This window comes from Cydia pomonella, chromosome 25 (genome assembly GCF_033807575.1).
Source record: "Cydia pomonella isolate Wapato2018A chromosome 25, ilCydPomo1, whole genome shotgun sequence".
Classification (NCBI taxonomy): domain Eukaryota; kingdom Metazoa; phylum Arthropoda; class Insecta; order Lepidoptera; family Tortricidae; genus Cydia; species Cydia pomonella.
The window spans coordinates 7,883,359-7,901,452 of NC_084727.1; the positions used below are offsets into that span (position 1 = coordinate 7,883,359).

Consider the following 18,094-nt stretch of genomic DNA (forward strand, 5'->3'; position numbering starts at 1 on the left):
TTGACAAAATAATAAGCTAATTTGAGTTTGACAAAGTAGCACGTTGATTTTTTTTCTAAAAATTTGATAGCATAAAGCCTCATACATATTATAAAAGACGATGCTTAAATTTTGTACTTTAATTCAATATTCAAAATTCATCAATAAAAATACATAAATACCTTATTTATAACTAACGCTCGTTCTAAATTTTCTTCATATATTACAAATATGCTTAAAAATATGTCCCATACCAGATAAACATCACTTTTCACTCTTTAGAATTATCGAAACTTATAGGGCAAAAATCCGGTCCCACTATTGGTCTATTAGCTTTCAGGTGAAGTTTATCCCTGTGTCTCATGGATCGAAGAAGTCCTGGGGTAATCCATGGTTTTATATTAAAATTCTTGCTATTTAAACGTGTATTATAAGTGTTAAGTAATATTGCTTGTTGGACATTTTTAATCAAGTAGAGCATACTATTTTCTGCATCAGCAGAATTATAAACGGGGCCAAAGTCAATATTGCATAAATCATCTCTAAGTTTGTTTATGTTTAATTTAGAGACAAATTGCGTGCGAGTGCATGTGTTACGTGATTTACGATATAGGGTTAGTAGGGCAGCTCTATGGTCGGTCACTGTAGAGTTAGTAACAAGTGCTAATGCCGAATAATTCGATTTTACCATAATATGATCTAAGCAAGACCCGCTTTGGTGCGTAGGAAGCGTGTGCGCTGGGAGTAAGCCATGGAAAGAGCATAGGTTAAGGTAGCTCTGGGCTGTCAAAGACGATTCGCTGCTTTCAGCTAGTATGTTGATATTAATATCTCCTATCAATATTATATTTTTAAAGGATGTTAATTTACTTAGATTTTCATCCAGAGATTCGATAAAATTACTTATATTTTTAAAGGAGGGGGGTCTATACAAGGCTAATATTGCAGTATCTGATCCGATTTTAATTAAAAGCCGATTGCAATCTAGTATATGGGGTTCCTCAACTGTGATGTTTAAGTTATTTTTAACATAAACTACTACCCCGTCGTTTTGGTTATAATTAAACTTACTGCTATACGATATGAAACCTGGCATATTTGGTAGATTAGTATGGGTATTAAGCCAACATTCTGTCAGTACAATGATGTCACAAGTAATATCCAGTCTTTGTTGAAATACATTAAAATTATCAAAATTTTTGGAAATACTGCGTATGTTTTGAGTTAAAATTGATAATGAATTCTGACAGAGACGAATGTGTTGTTTGCAAGTTTCGACATCGCATGCTTTAGACTCTGATACAGAGAAACTATCTAGGTCAGAGAATATGCTATTATTCATAGGTAGTTAAACTAATGAAAACAATAAGTGCTATATAAATATGTGAAAAGTTAGCGCTCTTAGGCGCCTTCATAATCTATGGAGTTTATATACCTTTTTTCGGCCATTTGTCTAGCTGGGCATTCGGCGTCGCCTGTTTCGTGGTCGCATGGTTTCTTGTAGTGGAAGCATGTTGCACACTTTGGTGCTTTGTCCTTTTTTGTACATTCCTTAAATGAGTGACCCGCTTCGCCGCAATGTCCGCAGACGTTAGACTCCATTTTGCAGGTCTTCGCTGCATGACCGTAGAATTGACATTTAAAGCAGCGGGTAACCAGGGTGAAATCCCTTACAGGGCACGATGACCAGTTCACAAAAACTCTATCGTTCGTAATTAAGGCCTTGCGTATCACTCCAGAGACCTCAATTATATAATTACAGGTCTCGGCGCCTTTTTTCCCGGATTTGTGACTTAGCTTAATCGATGCCATAAATTTTTCAAGCGACCAACCTTGTAATTTATCGGCTAAGTTTTGTTGGTAAATACATTTCAGAACTTCAGGTTCCTGCATGTCCGTGGGAACTCCGATGACTACAATTCTGGGCTTGCGTTTTTGTGGCTCATCAACAGTAAGTCCAGAGGTCGTAAGATGCGCTGATTGCTTGAGTTTTATGACGTCCTCTCTGGAGTCAGTGCTTATAACTACACCGCCGTTTCTGATCTTGCGCAACCCTCTCACGTGCAGCTTCATTTCGTCGGGCCGGATAATCTTTTGAACGAGGGATTTTGTCTCCTCGCTCGATTTCAATTTGTCGACCGGGTAAATTGCGACTGAACTGATGTTAGATGGTTGGACGTACCTTGATCCATTTTTCTTAAGGGCGTCGGCAAACGAGACAGATCCCGAGACTGATCGGCTTGATTCCTCAATCGACTCCTTTAGTTCTTTGAAGCGTTGTGCGAGGTCTATTTTTTCCTGGTGAGCTTGGCGGGACTGATATGCTTGGATTGCATGTTGTTTCAGGGCTTGATATTCAACAGCCATTTGTGAGGCATAGTGGGTCACGGTACGACACAGGTTGTTAATTCTAATCTTCTGGTCAGAGTTAAGTTTACCTTCTGCAGATGTAGCGCATACGTCTTGCAGGTTCAGTTCAATCTTCTTTAGCCAGGTTTGGATGTCACTTGTGGGAAATACCTTCGGGGGCTCTTCTTCCTGTTGCATGTTTGCGGGTGCGGGCCCGGGCGGGCCGGGCTGCGGTGTGGGTGTTGAGGGCGGGCTGCGGCGTGTTAGTCCACTACGATTAAATGGGCTATTTTCCGACATTTTTGCTCCACTTAGACATTATACTATAGCCGTGGGTGCGATAGATGACTAATGACCCAGATAATGCACGATTGGAAATGCAGACAGTCACGAAATTTGCACGCGAATAATTAATTATTTTCATAAACACGTCCGATCTCATTGACGCCTCTCTACATTCTCGAGTACTATGTAACACCTCTGGAGTTGCAGGCGTCCATAGGCTACGGTGACTGCTTACCATCAGGCGGCCCGTATGCTTGTTGGTCACCGTCTTAGTATAAAAAACTTGCTGAAGTTATAATATCATTGGTCAGGCGCGCCATTGAAATTAGAAATCAAGTGGGATACCTATTTAATTTTCGTTCCAATTATGGTTTCTTTAAAATTTATATAAACATAATATAATATGTATAGTGCTAATATACTCAAGCTATGCTTACTGCCGTGAATGAACTAAATGCGTTGGTAAATTTCATCTATAACGCTTCACACACATGCTTCTTTAACTTTCATCCTAACTAGAGTCCAACAAAAATTGTTCCTAGTTAGCAGTGACGGCGCGTCACAAATATTGGAGGAAATCCGAAGCAAAAATTGCTTTCCTTTTCTCCATGAACCGATCGTGATAGTACTCAACGGGCTGAAATTAGACAAGCCGGTGTGAATCGAGTTATTTGAACCATCCGCCACTATATATTATAAGTTAGTGCAGTCAGGCTCTTACTAATGCGGTTACATTTTTGATGAATCTGAATTAAGTTGTGTGAAGCGTTTAAAACACAGCCCATTTTCATACAACTTTAGAGTAAATGCATTTAAACATTATCCATAAATGTAAGGATTTCTTATGTTATTCCTAAATTATTTAACTATTAAGAGGTCAATGCGGCAAAATCCTTTATCCTTCTGTATATGAACATCGATATATGAGCGCTTTTTCAAACCATAATACACGATTGTTATATGTATACTTACCTACCTTCGTCGACTAAGCAGCTATTGCTCTAAATTTCAGTCATTAAGTAGGTGTGTTCTAATACCTAGCTACGCTACGGCAGGGGGAGGACACTAGAGCGTTCGGGCGTTCTCGGCTCCGTTCGGCTCAACATTGCTAGCAAGTGCTCAGAGCAATTATTAGGGTTGACACAACTTGACGTTTCTTTGCGTGCACTCCCACAGATAATTACATAAATTTTGACAGCCCTAAATAGCCGAAAGGGATAGTTTCTTTGAGAGAGCTGAAGTCCAAAAAATCATTTAAACATAGTTTTAAAAAGATCCTCCTCGATAAACAAACCGCTGGTATTCCATACGGCTTTTTGGTCGCAGATTTCAGAATCTAACATGGTGGAGATGGCAGGCAGACACACTTTACACACTGTTCACACCCTTGCTGACTTATTTATTATCACATACGACTTATATATTATAAACATGTAACACACACATACCCTCATTTTATACATCTGCTGTGACCTGGGTTCCGGCAGAAAACCAGTGCTTTACTCGAAAGAGTGAAGAGTATCACTGAGCCGTGACCCTTTTGTCCTGCTGCAACGCACACAGTATGTAGGTAGGTACTTTTATTTTATTTTATTGTTTATTAATTATGCCTATTTTGCTGTCTCAATTTTCTTTTGTGCTATTTTTATTTTGTTCCTGTAATAATTTGTGTTCTTTATGATGATTTAAACTATATATTGTGTGTTTTTGCAGCTGCCAAATAAATGATTTATCTATCTATCTATCTATCTATCTATCATACATTAGAAAGGGACAACATGATTCGGCCCTGAATCGCTGTCAAACTTCGGTTTTGTAGGAAGTTTCCTTTCTGTACGGTAGTACTATTACTTATTCTGTAGCTACGATTGAAAAAAAATAAGCTATAGGTACTATAAGCTCGTGTATAGGGCCCTCCACACTCGTGCGCGAATCGAGGCGCGAAGCCGCGAACGCGAGTGTGGAGGGCCCTCGCGTCGATTTCGCAGATTGTTCACGCCTTCGCGCCTCATTCCCCGTTTTATGTCGGCCCGCGTCAAAGGAGACGCGAAGCGCGATCTCGCAAGACTCGCAATTGCTTCGCGCCGCGATTCGCTCACGAGTCGGTTAATCTAAACTGTCATAACCTTCTATGGCGGTTACTTGGTTATATTGGGTGCGAACTTGAACAACCAAAAATCATTTTGACAGTTCCCAGTTTGAATCAGTGCCTTGCCGCAAACTAAATCCGATCAGCTGACGCTTCGGCGCCATCTTGCCGCGGACCAAACTGCGAAATCGCCGTGAAGTTGTGCGAGTGTGGAGTCTACGTCAACGTCGCGGTATGTTAGCTCATTCATGCGGAAAGTCAGAGGACCTACCGCGAACCACGTTCGACGTGTTGCCTCTCTGTCGCTCTTGTAAATTCGTACGTAAGTGTAATAGGGAGGCAACACGACAAACGTGGTTCGCGGCAGGCCCTCTAGAGGGGGCTTATGGAATTTCCCGCAGGCAGGATATGGCCGCGTTGACGTTACTGTTAATCTATAAACGTAGGTATTTTTAATTTGCGTATGATTTAAATATATATTCTTACAAACTTGTGTTTCTTAATTTTAACATGCCGGCATTCTCACTAACTTTTCTGTTGTGTCATTTTCTTTTCTGTCATGAGGGTTGTCAGAGAGAGAAAGGCGCTGTACGACTCGTCGGCGTCGAGGATACTAGTAGGAGTTCTGAGGGCCTACCGCGAACCACGTTCGACGTGTTGCCTCCCTGTCACACTTACTTACGAATTTACAAGTTTACTCAGAATGACAGTAAGTAGTTATATTTTTCATGGTTCTTTCTTCAGTTTCTACTACTTATATAATAGTGCATCCTACCTACTCTAGGTCTGCCACGTATTACGTATCTCAGGTATTCTATTTAATATTAACATAGGTAATTTAACCGCACCATTTCGATACTTCTCTGAGATTCCCACGTTACAGGCTGAGCCTAGTGAGGGGTTCAATGTAATGCCAAATTTTTGAAATCAATATATTCTTATTTATATCATAATACAAATCAGCTTCATACAGTCAAACCTTCAAGCAATCCGTAGCTAAACCACAGAATAAATAATAGTACAACTGTACAGAAATGACACTTCCTACAAAACCGAAGGTTGGCAACGATTCAGGGACGAATCGTGCTGTCCCATTCTAATGTATGGCACTATCCCTTTCGGCTATTTAGGGTTGTTGAGGATCATCAGTGAATCAGTGTCGAAATTTGGGTTTTTTAGATATCAATAAAATCTAAAGTAAGTATATATAAGATATCAATAAAAGCTACCTATACAATTGAAACTTTATATGTTTAATAAGTCCATTAACGAAATCATAACCCGAGAATTTAGTTTATCTGGGATATTCGATACCCAAGTTATGAGGGTTAAAAAAAACGACGAAGCGCTTCAAGAAAAGGTAGGTAGTGCCCTTGGGCTTCGCTTAGCTCGTCTTGGCGGGGCACTACCGTGCAACCAGATTCGCCATACAAGTTGTTAGGTGACATTCATTTATTAAGTACGTAAGATGATGTAGGGGGCAGGGGGGTCGAACATATCTTATTGAAGTGAAAACATATTTAGCGGCGCTGCACTGTGCACTTTTTGTGATGGGGAAAAAATGGTAAACTCGCGACAGGTCACGTGACCGACAGATTCGTCAGATTGAAAATTCGTAAGGCGGACACGTGACCTGATCGAAAAACTGTTAACTGTGTTTGTGTGTGTCATCGAAGCCAGTAGACCACCGGCGCGGCGTAGGAGAGGAAGTATCCCCCTCTCTTTCTACAGCGCGGCGAAAATGTATGCATAAATTATAGTACTTTTATACTAATAATTAAAGCAATTTGTGCAAAATTATTCCTTAACATTCCAAAATATCAAAAATGCACAACGTTAATATTCAAGTTTTCACTTCTGCCGGCACTCCTGGAGTGCAACCCGTTGTTATTTTTCTGACAAGGGGGCGGAAGGTCTTCATAGTTTTTACGTAAGACTACAATAATAATAATACAGCCTATATACGTCCTACTGCTGGGCACAGGCCTCCTCTCATGCGCGAGAGGGCTTGGGCTGTAGTCCCCACGCTGGCCCAATGCGGGTTGGAGACTTCACAATCACATACCTTTGAATTCCTTCGCGGATGCAGGTTTCCTCCCGGTGCGGTAAATATCAAATTATATTCCGTACATAAGTTCCGAAAAATTCATTCATGGGCCGGGATTTGAACCCGCGACCTCCGAATTGAAAGTCGGACGTCAGATCCACTCGGCCATCACCGCTGTAGATCAGAAAGATAGATTTTTTGTTTTAAATAATATTACCATACTCTATGCTGTCAAACACGATGCAGAGTTAGCTTAGACGGACTCCAGTATATTTGTGGGTACAAATAAACAATCCAAAAATATTCTTTTTTTAATTTAAACTAATACAAACCAAACGTGTATTATTTTTTCCTTTACATTCTTACGTAATATAGGGGGGAGGGGGCCGACCTATTCTTATTTTTTCTTACATAGGAGTGGGAGGGGATCAATGAAAATTGTAGTTATTTCTTCGATTAAAACAGGAAACCGAGATGCCAAGGGGAATGATTTACCAATAATAATAATAATGTTTCCACGATTAAATAAAACCACCGTATAAGATAATAATATTTCTATTATTAACACGTTGAACGCAATAACTATTTCTTATTAAGGCAACTCCGTTTTTTTTTTCATTCACAATTTTCTACTTAAACATGAAATTTAGTATCAACAACTATTAGAAACGTACTTAATTAAAATAATAACAAATTATCAATATTCCTTAACACATAATAGAACACCTTTCATAATTCATTCACTTGCGCTCCGTACAATTACAAACTAATCTTAATCGGGTGGTAAAATTTGGAACTAACAGCATTGAATACAAAACTTTAGCGTGTGATCGACGGTGGCGACATTGTTGCTCGCAAAAATAAGTTTGTTCAGCATTGTTATTCTAAACTCTACTGGGATCTTTCGATTGCGAGCCGAATACACAGAAACCAGTCTAAGAGCGCTATTCGATTACGCACACTTGTTATACATGTGTAGGTCAGATTACACTGGTAATTCAGGACGCTTGACTCTGCTGCGTTATGTATGATACAGTGCCAAATGACCAGTATTATAATTTATATATTCAACTACGCTTAGCTGTTATATTCGTTCGTTGAGGGATCAAGTTATACTAGAAGATTTAAAGCGTATTGAGAGACTTGCTAACTTGCTAATCGCACAGACTTGTCAGGCGGGATTCTCGCTCGGAGCGGCAACGGCGCGGTACGCGGGTTATCGGGAGAGAGAAAGAGACGGAAGTAGTTGCTTTTTAGCCGCCGTCGACGCACGCGCTTAGCTCCATATCTTTTTTGTATTATTCGCTATGTGCACGACTGTCACGCAACCTAGCAGCCGCAAATCTAGGGGAAAACGTCAATCCACTACATCTTGTAAATTTACTCCAAAACTAAAAACTGCTGAACGGATTTTCATACGACTTTCACTTAGAGCCAACAATAAGAGAACACGGAATCTAGAATTGTTTGCCTTGCCTATGGTTTCTAATAACAATGTATCCAATAATGCGCCTGTCTTTAGAATGTGTCGTGTATATAATAATTTAGATATTGATTTAGATATTTTGAACGTGTCTTTACCTAAGTTCAAAATGTTTTGCTGTCCCAAAATTGTAAGTAAATATCTTATCGTAACAGTTTGTTATATTTTACTATATTCTTTACTGCCTTTAATAACAAGATTTTATAGTGAAAAATTGTATTTAGCTTAATAATTGTTCCGTGGTTGTGTTGTGTACAATTGTAATCGTGGTGTGGGTAGTGTATAAGATACTTATATATGGAATATTTTAAAATGTTGTTGCCTGCATTGTGTTATTGTACCTATCAAAATAAAATAAAATAAAATAAAATATCAATAGAGTGATTCTTGAGGAAGGTTCAGGTATAAAAATTGTTAAGGTTTTGTGTAAATTGGTTGAAGACGATGTTGTCGGAAAAAAACACGCTGGCTAGGAGCTTTATTCGGAAACGCTGCCTAATAATCCGTTTGAGCTATTCGCTATACTGTGCACGACTGTCAAGTGTCACGCACCCTAGCATCCGTAAATCTGGGGGAAAATGTCAATTCACTACATCTTATAAAAAAATACTCCAAAAGTAAAAATTACTGAACGGATTTTCATACGACTTTCATCTATAGCCCCCTCCAGACTATGCGCGCGAATCGCGGCGCAGCTTCGCGGAGCGAACATACCGCGACGTTGACGTAGACTCTACACTCGCACAACTTCACGGCGATTTCGCAGTTTGGTTCGCGGCAAGATGGTGCCGAAGCGTCAGCTGATCTGATTTAGTTTGCGGCAAGGCACTGATTCAAACTGGGAACTGTCAAATTGATTTCTGGTTGATCAAGTTCGCACCTATTCGCACCGAATATAACCAAGTAGCCGCCATAGTAGGTTATGACAGTTTATCGGATTAACCGACCCGTGAGCGAATCGTGGCGCGAAGCGATTGCGAGTGTGGAGTCTTGCAAGTTCGCGCTTCGCGTCTCCTTTGACGCGGGCCAAATACCGACAAAAAACGGGGAATAAGGCGCGAAGGCGTGAACAATCTGCGAAATCGACGCAAGGGCCCTCCACACTCGCGTTCGCGGCTTCGCGCACGAGTGTGGAGGGCCCTTATCATTAGAGTGATTCTTGAGGAAGGTTTACTTAGATAAAAAACTTGTTAAGGTTTTGTCTAAATTGGTTGAAATATGACGATGTAGTCGGAAAAATTCACGCTGGCGTAGGACCAGTATGGTGGAGTTCTCTTTTTCAATTTTTTTTGGGTCTACAAAAAAGGCCGCGATGTTTAATGTCTATCTTTTAAACTTACTATTACTATACCCATTCTTAACTTCTAGAAAATGATCACATAACCTGTGGCATTTGCAAAGCTATTTACACAGATACAGTATTAATAATTTTCAAAAAATTAAATACGTTACTTATATTAAGCATTTCATACATCATATAGATTACAATGGTCCCTTACACCGTACAATTTAAATGAATATGTCAGGAGTAATCGTAAATTAAGTTCCGTTTCGAGCCATATAACTTGTATGAAATGTTAATAGTCTGGAGTAAACCGGCCTATATATTTTAAGAAAAGTCGTCGATAACTCTTCTAAATACCTAAAACTAGTATGGATGTGTTTCTCGTTGTCTCCAGAATTCGAATTGACCGGTTTTAGTTTATGGAGGGGGGGGGGGGGGGGTCGAAAAAAGCGGGGGGAGAGATGGCGCCGGAATATCATTGATATTTATTCACATCTTGAGTCCTATGGGACCGATTGGTTCGTGTGAGGTGTCGTTTGAAAGATAATTATACGTACTATAATTATTGTTTTTTTAATAACCGTAGTCGTTTACAAAATATTTGAAAATATATGATTTTTTACAGTGCATGGATGGCATAAGTACTGATAAAACATGCTTCTAACTCAATAAACTATTACTTTACCGCAATTAATGTTATTACAAAATATACGGGAAATTTTATGAGCTTCCCAAATAAAATTTTTTTTTTTGTATATGATATTACAGAACCAATTAATGATGAATGTTGTTCAGTATGAGTCGCTGCGCACCGTCATATAAATCCCAACAAACAATTAGGCGACCCTTAGCACCTATTTATTACCTAAAGACGTAGAACGGCTCTCGAATAGCTACATAGTCTTAGCCTACAGGCTCTGGCTGTCACAGAGTAAGCTTACCTACGATTAATAATCCAAAATGGAAACATCTGCAACCAAGTGGCAAAAAGTAAAGTAATAAAAAATTTCCTTGTAGATTGTTCCAAATGTTGACCATAAATGCAAATATACCATCTAAAGCTAAAGTATCATCTTTATGAACCTATACTACTACCTAAACAAATAGTTAGTAGTCACTTATTTGGCACCCTGAAGCGTACGACGACAAATATCACTATCACAAGCGTTAGATTTTGAAGGTGATTTTAAATTAATAACTACGGAGTGGGTTCGAAAACGTTTTATGTGAAGACGTGAGTCAAATAAGGACACAGGACACATATATTCAGTACTTTATGTGCAGTCGTCTCGCAATCATGAAGCTACAAGCTTAACGAAGTTATGAAACTAGGACTATTTGTGAAAACATAAATTACCTGTGATAAACAGTGATCGGTTTTTTGGATTCGACATAGGGTGAACGACCTCAATCATTATGTTAGTATGGATATGCCCGGGAATCCAGGCTTTATGTTGTTAGAAAAGGCAAAAAAATACAATGTGTTTATTTTATTACACTTTAAAACATCTAAGTAGCTGATAGACGAGTACTTACTCACCGTTCTTTTGTCTAAATCGAACAAATGAGCACAAGTGTTTACACTGACAGCTCATTTGCTGCCTCCAAAGCGGCACATTTTGTACCGTTTGGATAAAAGTTCGGCGAGTAAGTACGCGTGTCTATCAGCTAATATATGGTTACTTCGGGTTAATTGTTTGAATAAATGAATTCGTTATCAAAAAGTGAATTACACTTCTTTCAACTGAGAGGTAGTTTGAGAAAAACAATGTCCACAATGTCAAATGGTTTCATTGCTCACAAAAAATAATTAGAACTGAAATCCAGAGAAAATAATGAAATGTCAATGTCAAGATTTTGAAGTAGGTATTTTTTCCATCATGACAGAGATATAAGCTAATACTTTGTGGAGGTTTTAATATATTTTGCTTTAAATAAAATGTTGAGATTAGGAAAAGAATAGAAGTTTTTGTCTTAACTTTGCCGTATCATGCAAGAGTTAAAAATTCCTTAGAGATAATTTAAATTGTTTTATTTTTGTACGGTTTGTTCGGTATCGCGGGAAACTGTCGTATCTATATTAACTTTTCTACATGATATCCCGCGAGGGAGAATCCAAATAACCGATCACTGGTGATAAAAAACAAAAATATTGATTAATAAAGAGAAAAACATTTATTCAGCAAATACAATACAGATTATAATAGTAGAAATTAAATAAATAAATGTCGGATACAAAAAAATTAACTATGATAATGATAAAGTTCAGAAGTCAGTCTGTCGGTCGGAGTGTGGAAGGGCGGCACCATCATCGAAACCAAATTATTTCGCTGCTGGCTTCCATTACTAAATGTACTCTAAAAAATCACTATTTTTAACGATATGCTATAACAGCACCTCACATTTGAGAACAGTATAAATGTACTGTCAAACAATAATAATTATTTCGCTGCTGGCTTCCATTACTAAATGTACTCTAAAAAATCACTATTTTTAACGATATGCTATAACAGCACCTCACATTTGAGAACAGTATAAATGTACTGTCAAACAATAATAGAATGCTGCTGGTCTACCGAGACACCCGCCGCGCCATTTGTACTTGCTTGACGAAATGAATCCTGGCATATATGTTTATAGGTGTATGGTAACAAAATCTAAAGGTAATTATAGAACTCTAATAATACATTTTTATTCAGAAAATTTTCACCCTATATTTACTATATTAACTCTTTCTCAAATTATCGGTCACTAAGCAAACCTTTTAGGTAAAAATGTAACATTTTCTTTAACATTTTCAAAGTGGTTCATTTTATGCCTCAGATATCAAATAACCGGGTATCATGATTACATTTAATATGCTTGCAAATGGTATCCATCACGAATTGATCAGTAAAATAGAATTTGAACAATAATGAAAAAACCAACGATAGCTGGGTGCCATTTATATGAAGGTGCGCAGTGCCCATGTTAACAAAATTGATTATTACTTGGTTATGTAACACTATACTGCAATAAAACTTATGTTTTTGGAAATATTATAAAATATTCCGTATATTTTGTAGTAAACTTTATTGCGGTTAAATTATAATTTATTGAGTTAGAAGCATGTTTTATCAGTACTTATGCTATCCATGCACAGTAAAAATCACACGTTGTGAAATGTTTTGTAAACGACTATTATGGTTATGACTAAGGTTGTTAATAAACAATAATAGTACGTTTAAAGATCTTTCAAACAACATATGAACATATCACACGAATTGATCAGTAAAATAGAACACGAGAAATAACGAAAGGTCGACGACGGTCGGCCGCCATTTATGTAACGGTGCGTAGTGACCCATGCTGAACAAAATTCATCATTACTTGGTTATATAATATCATACACCAATAAAACTTATATATTTGGAAAGCTAATGAAATTTTACGTATATTTTGTAATAACATTAATTGCGGTAAATTTACAATTTATTGAGTTAGAAGCATGTTTTATCAGTACTTATGCCATCCATGCATGGTAAAAAATCGTATATTTTGTAAACGACTACAGTTATGACTACGGTTGTTAAGAAACAATAATAGTACGTTTAATTATCTCTCGAACCACACCTCACACGAACCGATCGGTCCCATAGCACTCAAGATGTGAACAAATATCAATGATGGTTGGCCGCCATCTGTCCCCCCCCCCCCTTTTTATCGACCCGTCCCCACCTCCATAAACTAAAACCAGTCAATTCGTATTCTGGACTTAACGGGGAACACATCCATAGCAGTTTTAGGTATTTAGAAGAGATGTCTACGAAAATCGTGAAGGAGACTTGTGGTTAATTTTCCTTTAGTCTATAAAGATGATAACTACGGTTAGTTCCAATTTTCATCACCGCATGCGCTGCGATCGCTTTACTTACCCCCACCATGCACTTCGCACGTAGCATGTTTTAAAGTAGGGTGTCCATTTTTATATTGTTTCACTATCAAAAATTAAGGAATGTAGGTAGGACGAAAGCATTCATTTTCATTCGTAGGTAGATACAAAAATACAAAAAAAAACAATCACTCTTTCATGTTTGTGCTTTTTTGGACGTCAATTTAAATTGTGAATATTTCAATCTGTAATAGTTATAATATTATTAGTCTCTTCGCGTTTCCGTTTCGTCGTTTCATTCCTCTTATTTGTGAGGGCACAGGAGGTACACGTTACACTTTTAACTTCTGGGGAAGTGTTAGGTTGTAATAATCTATCAGAACAAAATAAGTGCACATTCCTATCGCATTTGGTACATATGTAGGCGTTCTTTATTTCAGTTTTACAAACATGACACCTTTTGTTCGAAGGTTTTGGCGAATCTTTGCATTCATCTTGCTTCTGCTCTTTTAGAATATTATTGTTTTTCGCGTTCGCTACATTTTTAAATGGTGATAAAACGAGCAACGGCTCATTCACATTAACTATGTGTCCATTACTACTATCTTCCATATGCTTCTTTTTAAGGATATTAGGTATATAATTAGGTTCTTTATTCGATAAGGGTACACTTGATACAGATTCGTTAGGGGCCTCGGTTATCGTTATTAAACAATCTTCATCATCTTCGCTGAGGCCATTCTCTTGTTGCATAATAACTTCTTCACCGTCACCGTCTAGTATTGTGGAAGAGCTTGATTGACTATTATCATCCCCAGAAGCTAGACGAGAAGTACTGGCAGTAGCACTTTCGTTGTTTAACCTATTTTCTTCAGGCTTCTCTTTTCCTTGTTCTCTTTTACCTTTTTTACCTATTCCAACCAAAGAACGTTTAAATACTGAAAAATATGGCGATGGTTTATTGATATTCATTTCAGAGTTATTATTCCATTGAACCATGTAACATCCCATGGCCCAATTGCTGCTACCAGTCTCAGTTTGCCATTTTCGAAGCATTTCTTTTACTCGTAACGGAGTTATATCAGGCATTTTCACTGGCAACACCAGACTTATATTAAATTCACTGTGTGCAGTGTTTATTATGCTCATTACTTGGTTGAAGAAGGGTCTCTTGTACGTCTCTAATTTTTCTGGTGGTCCAAAATCGAAGAATATCTTCAGTAATTCCATGGCTGTCTCTTGCACAGTGTCTGTCATGAGCGGTCGCAAAAGCATGAAACTTGTGAACCTGTCTACATAACACAAAATATGTTTAAATTGATTATCTGGCGCGTCACTCATGTCTACTAAACTTACTTGACCTCTAGAATGAAATACGTGAGGTATCCTTTCATCAGCTCGTCTTTTTGATCTACCCCTGAAGTTGCAAACTTGACAAACGACTAATAAAAAGTCGATGCTAGTCTGTGGCACGACATATTTGCCTCTCTTTATTGTGTTCAACATTTTCGCTTTTCCCCCGTGCTTAGTCTGTAAATGAGCTTTAACCAAAATATCGAAACAGTCTTCCGCTGGCACAATTTGAACTATAGGATCATCCGGTAGAAATCTTTTACAAATCAATAATTCCTCGCCATTTTGTTCAATAACTTCGTATTTTTGTGCAACTTTATACTTCACATGCTCCGAAGGATATCCGACTGACTTCAAAAACTGCATCTCTTTTATAAGCATTTTTATTCTATCCACGACCTCCCGTGTAAACGGTGTTATTACAGGTAACTTCTTGTTCGCGTAATACATTTTTACTTGTTCCAAGTATCTTTTTTTCGCTTCGTTGTAGTTGAAACATTTACTGGCTTTTGATAACGCATCGTCTGATAATGGAACGTCCGCCATTTTGCGTGGAGCGCGCGGCACTGACTTGGATCACACTGACGGAATGCGAGTATCGCGCAGTGAGCGCTTCGCATTGACAAGACGTGATGACCATATTTTAAGCACCTAGAGTGAACGAGACAGATAACATTCATTCACGGTGCCGTTACGCGAAGGCGACGGCGCGCGGGCGCGGCCATGAGGAACGTGGATGACGAAACAAGGCGAGTAGGTCGGTTATTACTAAGGCCATTATGTACTTGATTGTGATCGTGTTCGTTGTAAACGTTTTTATTCCATTGCGCGATAAACAAGTATTGTTGAAATACTCGTTCATCTAAAGCAAGCAATAGGCAAGCAGTTACGTTGATTCACTTGTGAACCTAGGTGCTCTACAGATTTAGTAATTCAATAATTTAATAAACAAATAGGTACTTGTTCTTATAAAATACAATTAAGAAGAGAATCATGATAATACACATAATAATACACATACAATAAGTGCAAGAAAATGTGTAAGTTAGGTACCACGATTTAATTTGAAGATTGTATAAAATACTAATATTCGGACGTTTGTTGCCGTGTTATAAAACTTATAAATGCATTTCCTTTATTAAATTGTTATTGAATTGCTTAATAGTACATTACGATACAAGTGCGAAAAAAGGAAATTCGAAACGAGTGGCGATAAATTAAAACACGACCGAAGGGAGTGTTTTAAATCGACACGAGTTGCGAATTACCTATTCGCACATGTATCGTACAACGTTTTACAGTACATATGGCCCTTTAAATGTTCGACATAGTAACGTAATATGCTAATTTTCGCACTAGTGCGGTAAAGTACCACCATATGTACTGTAATAGTTATTTACGATACAAGTGGGAAAAATAGGAAATTCGTAACGAGTGGCGATAAATTAAAACACGACCGAAGGGAGTGTCTTAAATCGACACGAGTTGCGAATTACCTATCCGCACATGTATCATACAACGTTTTACAGTACATATGACCCTTTAAATTTTCGACATACATAGTTACATAATGTGCTAATTTACGCACTAGTGCGGAAAAGTAGCACCATATGTACTGTAATTAGTATATTACGATACAAGTGTGAAAAATGTGAAATTTGCAACGAGTTGCAATAAATTAAAACACGCTCGAAGGGAGTGTTTTAAAACGATACGAGCTGCGAATTACCTATTCGCCCATATATCGTACAACGTTTTACAGTATATACCGTGTTTTTATTGAATTCCGTTCACTTCGGGGTTCGGGGTATCGGTAAGAGTTTGTTGTGGTGAAAAATGTTGTATTACACTCGGCAGCAAAGTTTGTTCAACGTCTCGCGCTTTTAATGAGGCCCAAGCAAGCGAAAGATGCCAAAAATGAGCCACGAGAGTAGCGAGTGGTTCAAAAGTGGATGGGATCATTCATGGAATTGATGGAAATCTAGAGCGTTGCGAGGGAGCAAATACTTTGCTCCCGTGTAGGTATAATAAATAACTATTATATTTGACGACCGGTTTGGCCTAGTGGGTAGTGACCCTGCCTACGAAGCTGATGGTCCCGGGTTCAAATCCTGGTAAGGGCATTTATTCGTGTGATGAGCATGGATATTTGTTCCTGAGTCATGGGTGTTTTCTATGTATTTAAGTATTTATAAATATTTATATATTATATGTATCGTTGTCTAAACTAAGTACCCTCAACACAAGCCTTATTGAGCTTACTGTGGGACTTAGTCAATTTGTGTAATAATGCCGTATAATGCCGTATAATATTTATTATTATTGTAATGGAGTTTATTAACTTACCGTGAGGTGTAACTCCCTTGCTGTTTGTGCTTTCTTGTAACCTTGCTCCCACATGACCACAATTTTACTCCTCTCCAATCCACTTAAGTTTGCTGGCATAGTGACTGAACGTTCAATTGACGTGTCTTAAGGAAAGCGTTGTTGACAGGAGGCCGTTTAAAATGCAACTGATAGACCGATAACGATGGTCAACACATGTTTGGGTTAGTCAGGTCAGAAACCAAAAACAATACCGATGCAACTTATTATTACTTATTGTATTGATCGTCGCACCAAGGTGCAAGACGTCGGACACGTCATTACCAAATTCAAATGGAACTGGGCGGGACATGTTGCCGGGCAGAGTGATGGCAGGTGGACCAAAATGCTAACGGAATGGTGGCCGCTTTCAGACGAAAGGAGTGCCTGGCGTCCGTTGGCTCGTTGGGTGGACAACATTCGGAAGACTGCGGGTCACTTCTGGATGAGATTGGCTCGGGACCGGGATAAGTGGCGTACTAGAAGAGAGGCCTATGCTCAGCAGTGGGCGATAAAAGGCTGATATGATGATTGTATTGATGATACTTATTGCAAGACCGTGATTGGACACCTATTAAGCGGATCTTAAAGTCCTATTAATGTAGGTATTTAAAATTAATTTCTGTACTCACCGACTTGTGCGCTGGGCGCTGTTTTCAGCTCCGAAAACATGGTCTTGTACAGCGGCTGTATATTCTGTGAAAAATAATTAAATTAATTAAAGCTCCTCCTCCCGCAAAATAACGTAAAACTAAGTACTCTGAACCATTTTTTATATTAAATATGACACTTTTTGACATTGACATATATCCAAGGACCGGGCCTACGGGCGGGCGCTAAGAATAGTCCTAAAGAAATAAATAAAATTGACATATATATCTAAAGACGACCCCTATATACGGGCAGTAAGAATGGGGCCAATACAGCGGTGTCACTCACGAATTCGAGCGAATCGTGCCGCCGAACGCAACTAGTTGCGACCAATCCCG

The 18,094-nt window shown here is 38.4% G+C and overlaps 3 protein-coding genes across 4 annotated transcripts in view; all 3 read right to left on the bottom strand.

The window, feature by feature from the left end:
• The window catches only part of LOC133531322 (cilia- and flagella-associated protein 91-like), a 72,609-nt gene that overhangs the window by 49,474 nt on the left and 5,041 nt on the right, over positions 1-18,094 (bottom strand). The window contains exon 3 of one of the 2 annotated variants that reach the window (XM_061869458.1): positions 17,738-17,801. In XM_061869458.1, coding sequence (XP_061725442.1) covers positions 17,738-17,801 — 64 coding nt within the window. Of the gene's footprint in view, positions 1-13,431; positions 13,562-17,737; positions 17,802-18,094 lie in introns of those variants that run through there. The other variant, XM_061869460.1, reaches the window with a different exon arrangement.
• LOC133531340 (uncharacterized) lies at positions 677-3,832 on the bottom strand. The gene has a single exon (XM_061869493.1). It carries the CDS (start codon positions 2,626-2,628, stop codon positions 1,381-1,383), a length of 1,248 nt encoding a protein of 415 aa, XP_061725477.1. The 5' UTR covers positions 2,629-3,832; the 3' UTR covers positions 677-1,380.
• Positions 13,616-15,302, bottom strand: LOC133531330 (SCAN domain-containing protein 3-like). The gene has a single exon (XM_061869470.1). The coding sequence runs from the start codon at positions 15,285-15,287 to the stop codon at positions 13,629-13,631; it is 1,659 nt and encodes a 552-aa protein (XP_061725454.1). The 5' UTR covers positions 15,288-15,302; the 3' UTR covers positions 13,616-13,628.